This window comes from Gossypium raimondii, chromosome 11 (assembly GCF_025698545.1).
Source record: "Gossypium raimondii isolate GPD5lz chromosome 11, ASM2569854v1, whole genome shotgun sequence".
Lineage (NCBI taxonomy): Eukaryota > Viridiplantae > Streptophyta > Magnoliopsida > Malvales > Malvaceae > Gossypium > Gossypium raimondii.
Window position 1 is genome coordinate 52,298,997 of NC_068575.1, and position 8,535 is coordinate 52,307,531.

The 8,535-nt window shown below is 37.9% G+C and overlaps 2 protein-coding genes across 2 annotated transcripts; one reads left to right on the forward strand and one right to left on the reverse strand.

Moving 5' to 3' along the window:
* Positions 1–790: 790 nt before the first annotated feature.
* LOC105803076 (RNA demethylase ALKBH10B) lies at positions 791–6,104 on the forward strand. The gene is made up of 7 exons (XM_012635050.2): positions 791–1,575; positions 3,421–3,551; positions 3,637–3,754; positions 4,208–4,315; positions 4,459–4,574; positions 4,707–4,861; positions 5,333–6,104. Exons 1-7 carry the CDS (start codon positions 1,023–1,025, stop codon positions 5,823–5,825), a joined length of 1,674 nt encoding a protein of 557 aa, XP_012490504.1. The 5' UTR covers positions 791–1,022; the 3' UTR covers positions 5,826–6,104.
* Positions 6,105–6,289: 185 nt separating this feature from the next.
* On the reverse strand, positions 6,290–7,939 carry LOC105803077 (probable galacturonosyltransferase-like 4). The gene has a single exon (XM_012635051.2). The coding sequence runs from the start codon at positions 7,731–7,733 to the stop codon at positions 6,687–6,689; it is 1,047 nt and encodes a 348-aa protein (XP_012490505.1). The 5' UTR covers positions 7,734–7,939; the 3' UTR covers positions 6,290–6,686.
* Between the last annotated feature and the right edge of the window lie 596 nt (positions 7,940–8,535).

Here is an 8,535-nt window from a genome sequence, read left to right on the forward strand (position 1 = left end):
TAAAACATTAATTTAAATTAAAAATTTATCACACGTGTATTCGTGTACAAATTACAAATTTTGAATACAAATGTGTTTAAAATAATCTATAATAAATAATGGACGTAAGGTTTGAAATTAATAACCATAACAACACATAAGCAATAAAATGTGCCTAGTAAATTTAAATGTGTAAGTCAATCAAAACTAAGTATTTGTTGAATGGTAAATTTAAAGTTTTTCCAATGTAATTGACATATGTCCAAATCCCACAATACATATATTTTTATTCTCTTTTTTAAAAAGAAAGAGTAATATATCCTCGAATAATATAATTTATTTTAAATACGAAAGTAATTTTATAATTTTACAATTGAATTAGTACCGATTAACTCGTTACAAAATTCAATTAAAGACTTTATTAATAGTATAAATAATATATTAGTGAAGTCATAAATTATAAAAAAATTGGCGCCTAACTATAGAGTTTTTCCCATTAAATACCTATTAAACTATTTTTTTTGACCAAAAGTGATCCTTAAATTTTAATTCCGTTAATTAAAAAAACTTTTTATTTTTCTATAAAACTATTAATATTTCAATAAAATATTACATCATCGATTCATCATATTAGGAAATAAAATAAAATGAATGAATTAACTAACTAATTAGCGTAAAACTTAACAAATTCGTTGATTTGGGTATGCCACGTCATCTGTTCACAGAGATCTCCACGTCACCCCTTCCCGTGGTCCCCATAAGTACGGACATGTCACTCTTGAAATTTCCAAACATGTTATAAGCCAACCTCGGCTGCAACACCAACCAAACCAAAAGCCACCCCACCATTTTGCTTTTAAGCTCTTTTTTTTTCTCCACTCTCTCAACGAAACAGCTGAAATATCGGTTGACTGGTAATTCTCCAAAAACCCAATAGTTCGGAGCATCCGAAACGAAAAAGTGTCGCGGGTTTTCCCTATATTTGGTTAGAGTGGTGATTAGTTAAGCGGAAAGGGTAGAGTTAGTAGAAAAAAAAGGGAGAGATGCCAATGGCGGCGGGGCCAGCATCGCCGAGGGAACGGGCTCAAGCGGTGGGGTCTGCCATAGTGCCGCTGGTGCAAGCTGTGCCGGCGGTTTCTGACGTGTTGGCTAAGGACACCATCATTTCTTGGTTCCGAGGAGAATTCGCAGCGGCCAATGCCATCATCGATGCTCTTTGCGCTCACTTGGCGCAACTTCAAGGAGGTCGTGGTGGAGGGTCGGAGTACGAAGCGGTGTTCACGGCTATCCACAGGAGGAGGCTGAACTGGATCCCGGTGCTGCAGATGCAGAAGTACCACTCCATTGCTGATGTGGCGGAGGAGCTGAAAAAGGTGGCTGACAAGAAGACCGTAGGAGGGGACGGATTCGGCAAGGAGGACGTGACACGTGGTGGTGGAGGAGTAGAAGAAGGAGAAGCAGAAGGAGAAGGAGAAGGCGGTTGTTTGGATGACGAGAAAGAGAAAGTTTCCCAGAAAATCATGGAAAATGAAGGAAATGGAGAACTTGGCGGCGAAGAAGAAGAAGATTCCCTTGACAGTGATATTACTGATTCAGGTAAATTCATAATCAAAAGAAAAACAAATATCACTTCGATCGTAAAGGTTGATTCTTTTATATATATATTCATTACGTGTTGCTTGTCTGTTCGATTGTCAAGTTTGATCGTTAGGTAAAGCTTTTACCTTTCGTGCGCGTTTGTGTAAATTTGGAGTTGTCTTGTTGGAATTTGTGACGTAATTTCGGACCGAGTTACTGGGATTTTTCTTATCACAGTCACTGTGCTAATTTTTTTTTACGAAAATAGCTCCGTTTCCTTCAATAAATGCCATGCCACCAGTTTTTTCTTTCCAATCCGATCCGATCCGGTCCTTCTCTATTTCATTACTTGAATTCTTGAAATCTCCTTCCTTTTTTAATCAAAAGATTACCTTTTTTTTGGCATCTTCTTTGGCTACGTGAAAGGCAGAGAGGCATCAGGCGTTGAATCTCGAATCTCATGTGTTTGGTAAAGCGAGAAAGTGAAAGCTTATGTTGGTATAAAGCAAACGCATTCAACCTTATTTTTCCTCCATTTTCCGAGGAACCAAACAAAAACTCATATTTTTCCACGGATAAATTATTCAAAGTTTCCAAAGCCTTTCCAAAATTCCCCCTGACTTTGAAATCAACGAAGGGGGTAGGTTAGAATTTAGAATTTTGTTTTATGTTGTTATTGGACGATTGGGGGTCCAATGATGATGATGGATGTCGTTTTACCCTATTCCATCTGCATAAAATTTGCCCCTTTAACAAAGGTTTTTCAAGCTCACGCTTTTCTTGAAAAGAAATGTCGTACCATTCACGAGCTCAATATATACAAGCATATAGTTCTAAACAAAGTTGAAATCTTTTATTAAAATTTTCGGCTTTTAGACGGTAGTAGTAATAATATATGGTTGATATGTTTCCCGTGTGGTTTAAGTGGGGTGTTTTTGAGGATTTCGAGGTGAAGGCATGGAGAAAGAGAGATGAAAAAATAAAGGTTCAGCTGCAGCAGCAGCACTCCATGTTACAGTGTTATTCTCAGTACGTTGATCTTTGGAGGGTCGTTGCCTTGAGATGCGTGCAATGATTTTAATGGTAGGCGGCGTCTGATCCTAACCGTTTGATCTTTATGGTTGACATCACTGCTGCCGTTCGCTGATTTCACGTGGGCCTTGCTTGGGGTGGTGGCTGTGGTTGTTGTTGGGTCTCTTGCTTTTTTTTTTGTTTGACATTTTTGGTTGTAATAAAAGAAGCTATAGAGTTTTCAGACAAGTCTATTCCCAATTCCCAAACTGAGTTTCTGAGTCCAGCTGGGTCAACTCATTTTTGGTGTGTCAGGGGAAACAAAAAGAAAACCAGTGGTGTTTGGATATCCGGTTCTGCTATCCAACATGGGGCAAGTTGGAGTTTCTGTCTTTACATGATTGTTAGCTTAGCCTCTAAAAGACTAAAACTAGAGTGATAAAAATTAGTAACCAATATGGTAATAAAGATAACAACTCGGCTCCACCTCTGAAATGACAGATTAGGAGTTGCCAAGCTTACCTAATTTAATTGTTTCAATTATTGCCTAGTATAACATTAACTTGCCTTTCAAATATCATGCTGTTTAACAATTAACTTTTTGTAAGTACTAGACTAATAATTTAGATAGCAACCTTTTATAGAAGGTTAGTTTATTGAAAAAGAATGAAAGAAGGGAAAATATGGTTGGTTTTTTACTATGACAGAACAGGCTACTTTGTCTGAGAGATTGGTGTTTTTCATATGCTGTTTTGTCTATGATCTGACAAATGTGACAATAAATTCAAATTTGACCCTATCATTCCTTTCATTCTATAATTATAGTTGAATTCACTTATTCTGGCAATGCAGGATCTCAGGAAGTTCAACATGTTGAGGAAAACATTGACATTTGTTCTAACCATGAAGAATGCGATGCACGCCCGTCTCAGATCAAGTTGACGAAAGGTTTTTCCGCCAAGGAGCATGTAAAAGGCCACATGGTGAGTTCACCTTTCACAATATAGTGAAGAAACATAATTAGAGGGAAAACATATATATAAAATGGATTCTGGTACTGCAATGCAGGTGAATGTTGTTAAAGGACTGAAGCTGTATGAGGAAGTGTTCACGGATATAGAGCTGGCTAAGCTCAGTGACTTCGTGAGTGAGCTTAGATCTGCCGGCCATAACGGGGAGCTGTCAGGTGCACAATCCCACTTTAAAGCCTTGCCGAATTGAGCCTGTTTTTGAAAATTTAAATGAAGACTTGAAATAGTTAACCCCTTTTGTTGTAGCTTTGTTTCGGAAAGGTATAATCTTTCATGTATCCTGCTTGATCAATTTAATAATTATCAGAAGTTATACAGGGAATTTGATGTTAATCAGTAGTACTGGTTGAAGAGTTTTCAGAAGGTATAATACAGGGGATTTAACAATCATCAGTTTTACCCTTTTTTTCATCAATTTGCAATTGTTTATCACATCTGTAGTTTCCAGCATTACCTGCACCTTTTGATTGCCTTAACTTGGTATAATTTTTTAAACTAATATTGAAGAATTTGTTTAGAAAATAAATGATGGCTACTGCAATTTGTTGGTCAAGTCCTTGTTTCTGAACTTCTTCCTGATTCATTCTCGCTTTTCTGGATAACTGCAGGTGAGACTTTCATTTTATTCAACAAACAAATTAAAGGCAACAAGCGAGAGCTGATTCAGCTTGGTGTTCCTATTTTCAGACACGTTAGAGAGGAGTCCAATCCGACAAGTAAGACCTACCAGTATGAATTAATGATATGGTTTGCATTCTATAGTAGTGTCTTCATTTTTTATCCTTAAGAGGAGATGACTGGCGCAATGAACCGCTCTCAGATTTACTTTTTCTTTTTATTCTTTAACATGTTTTTACAGTCAATATAGAACCAATCCCGGCTCTTCTGCAAGGTGTTATAAAACATCTGGTCCAGTGGCAACTTATACCTGAATATAAGAAACCAAATGGTTGCATCATTAACTTCTTTGACGAGGTATACTTTTTTGCTGCTTTATTCTTCCCATTTCCCCATCATTTGTTGTAGTAGATATGCGATCTTGGTTCTGGTCTTAAATTAAAATTGGAGTGAGGACAGAATTGATATAGTTATGTGTCTTTAATGCAGGGTGAATATTCACAGCCATTTCTTAAACCGCCACATTTGGACCAACCCATCTCCACTCTTCTCCTCTCTGAATCAACAATGGCTTTTGGCCGCACACTTGTGAGTGATAGTGAAGGGAAGTATAGAGGGGCACTCCAACTTCCATTGAAAGAAGGGTATGCTTTTATATTTGATTTGCATTGGTGGAAATAGCTTAAATATTTGTTTGATATGAAGGCATAATATCAGACTGAAAATGAAACCACCAATGGTAAACCATGATAAAAGATGATACTGATGAAACTGCTTAGGATTGGAATTAAAAATGCTGGAAGTTCTGTTTCAGAGCTCACTCCTTATTGAATATGAGGCAAACTTTGAGTGTCGGAGTGACATTGTGTTATTCTAGATTGGTTAGAGTGACGTTCCATTCCTGATTATATCGCTAGCTAGCATTAAACTTTGAAAAACTAACATTAAACGGAGCAGCTTCTCATTTATGTACGTTAGCACTTCCATGATGTTTTGGTTGCAACAAAATCTTAGAATGATCATGTTTATCTTCAAAGTGTGTTTCCGGCTCTTTGTATGTGTTCTTTATGGTAATAACTCTTACTTGACGAGCAAATTTGTAACATATTCTGCAGATCCCTTTTAGTAATGAGAGGAAACAGTTCTGACATGGCAAGACATGTCATGTGCCCATCTCCAAGCAAGAGGGTTAGCATTACATTCTTCCGAGTTAGGCCTGATACCAACCAAGGCCATTCACCACCAACTGTTCCCCAGGCTGGTGCAATGCCACTATGGCAACCAAGTGTGCCAGTTCCATATGAAATGTCCAACGGTGCTCTTAATGGCTATGAAGCATTGGATATGATGCCAAAACTGGGAGTCCTCCGAGGTCCTGTTGTCATGCTAACTCCTGTGAGTCCAATGGTAATGAGCCCCAAAAAACTTCCCTGTGGCGGTACTGGGGTCTTCTTGCCCTGGAATATGCTATCGAGAAAGCCTACCAAGCACCTTCCACCGCGTGCCCAGAAAGGAAACATGCTTGCATTGCCTCCTGCTGAGACACATATAGCAGAATCAACTTCTGAACCAGGTATCAACATTGAAGGGAAATTCGGTATAAGTTAAGATTGAGACAGCCCTAAGGCGAAAGCAATATAACTTGTTGGATGCATTGTTCATGCAGCTGAAGTACTGTAAGAGTTGGTTTGTTTTTCCCCTCCATTTTTTTTTTCTTTTTCACAGCAAACTTAGGTTCAATCAATTCGTGAAGGACTTGTTGAATGTCATGGTAGGGCTTTTCTAGAGGTAGCTAAGCTTTTTAAGTTGGAGTGTGAATTAGCTCTACTGACAAGGCATTAATTTTGTATTAAGTTATCAGTCATTTATAATTAATCTTCTTTTACAGATTGTGGTTATCTATTTTATATCTTGACCTGGATATACAAACGCACATAAATGACTTGATTTTGACTAATCTGTCATTAACTTTTGCTAGAGATTGAAATGCCAGATTTTACTGAGATCCACCTTATAACAAAAACATGACAACCAGTGTTACTGACAAATAATGAATTGGTTTCTTAGTTGATTTCTAATGGATAATACAATGAAATGCTTAACAGATGAAAAGGAAAAAGAAATAGAAAAAAGCAACAAATTGTTGAATTCGGAGATACATGGGAACTCTGGTAGAGGCTAAATCTAAAATGTATGATATTAACATTCATTCATGCACTATTAACGCATTTGATTTTTTTAAGTATCTTTCAAGGAACCATGATGTTAAAACAATAAGTAAATAATATACAAATCCTCACTCACTCTTTCCCCCTCTCATTTTTATTTATTTATTATCGAAACATAATCTTATCCCTTTCCTACTGAGACTTCAAAGTTATGGTTCTGGGAATATATGTAGAATGAAAAGTTAAAGGGCTTGTTGTGGCCATGGTTAAAAGAAGACTGGATTGGAGTTCTCAGTTTCCCTTATTCTTCCAAAGAGTGATCTGGTGAGCCATAAAGATCATACGGTGCCCAAAGATGATCAACAGCGCAGGGTTTCCTCGAGTCCAGCCTCAACCAAGGCTTCCCTTTACCACTCCAATGCAACAAACTAATAGGCCCGGGATGCAAACTCCTACATTTACCCTCAAGGTTGTCACCCCCTAGTCCATGTTGGTTCCACCTATGATGAACAGCTTTTATATTACCAGCTAACACCAACAAAAATGGTGGCAATGAACCCAAGGTGTATATCCTCTTCTGTTTTTGCAGCGCCATCCATTCCTCCACTTTCGGCGTATACCCGCCTTGTCTCCACTTATCAACATCTACCACCATGACTCCAGTGTTGAAATAACATGGCTTTCTTCCATTAAATGTACTAGACAACTCCTTGTCCGACCAAAACAAGTCCGTGAAATACTTGGTGAAATTGGCATGGCAATATTCTGGTGCCGCCAACACTTTGCCTTCCAAATCAACTTCCCAGAGTTTCACGATATCGTCCACCACGACAAGGTCGGAATCCAAGTATAAAACACGTTTAACATCTGGTGGTAGCATGTCGGCAAGGTAAATCCTGGCGTAGTTCAAAGGCTGGTCCAATGCTTGGCGAATAGACCTTGATATCTTGCCACGAACACGGTCGGAGTCGAAGTGGTAAAGTCTGAAGTTGAGGTAAGGGAAGGTTGAATTGATGCTAACGAGCACCTCGGGCTCGTATTTTCCCCACAGGAAATGGAACTCCGTGTTTTCGGGGCAGGTTGAATGCATGAGGACGGAGAGAACAGCGGCCATGGTGCCCCTCAGGTAGTTTACATCCAATGTCATGGCAATGTGGATTCTTTCAGAAGCATTAGTCCCACAAACGTCCCCGTTGCGAAACTTAGGGGCCTCCCTAAAGTTTGAAACACCCGAAGAAGGTTTCCGGATGATGCTGCCATGGTGGATTCCGATGGCAAAGGCAGTGGTTGTAGTGGTGGCAATGAGGAGGAGGAAAGACAGGCGGCCGAGGAAAGGGAGAGCGACCATCCTGCCTTAGATGGATGGAGAGGGTCCGGTAGGGAAGGGAATCAGGGGCAAAGAGGGGAGAGAATATCAACCATTGTTGAATGTACGACAACAATGAACTGATGTTTGAAAACCTGGTTTGTTTTTTTGTTTACATTTTAAGACATGGGAAGGAGGGAATTTGGTAGACAATGTGAGGAAAAGAAGAATCCTCGGACTCTATAGGAAACAACAGAGGTGTAAATCAAACCAAATAAATGATAAAATAAAATAAAACCCATATTCTGATTTTTGTATTTCTTTGGTGGATAAAATTTTATAGTTGTTTGCATATTTTTCCTTAAAGTCACTTTATTCAAAACTAAAAGCATTTTCCAAATAAGGAAAAATATAAATTAAGATCATATAAGATTATTCATATTATATACAGAAACAAAACTGAAATATTAGTTTTTTTAGGGTAAGAAATTTTAGTTTTATTAGGTAAAAATGTTTAAACAAATTAATAGAAACATCACCATAGCAAGCTAGGGTTGGCCTGTAATGAACTGGAAATGAGCATTATTGTTTACATTTAAGAAAAAACCTATGTTCAAGACAATCAAATCATAGCTGAAACTTTACTCTTTTATTTTATTTTTTCTTCTTTTCTTTCTAAAATGAGAACATGTTGCTACAATACTTTCAATCAAGAAACTTGTAATGGGATTTGAGTCTTACAGGAATGAAGTATCTTTGTCAATAACATGCATAGAAGCTTCAAGTGATTTTTTACTAGGCAAAAGTCTGTTCATTTTATGCTTAATATGGAAAGAGAGAAAAA

Excerpts from the sequence above, each read along its gene's own strand:
- LOC105803077 (XM_012635051.2), bottom strand. The coding sequence starts at position 7,733 with ATGGTCGCTCTCCCTTTCCTCGGCCGCCTGTCTTTCCTCCTCCTCATT.
- LOC105803076 (XM_012635050.2), top strand. The coding sequence starts at position 1,023 with ATGCCAATGGCGGCGGGGCCAGCATCGCCGAGGGAACGGGCTCAAGCG. Across the intron at positions 4,575-4,706 it reads TCATTAACTTCTTTGACGAG|GGTGAATATTCACAGCCATT; the intron begins GTATACTTTTTT and ends TCTTTAATGCAG. Across the intron at positions 4,862-5,332 it reads CAACTTCCATTGAAAGAAGG|ATCCCTTTTAGTAATGAGAG; the intron begins GTATGCTTTTAT and ends CATATTCTGCAG.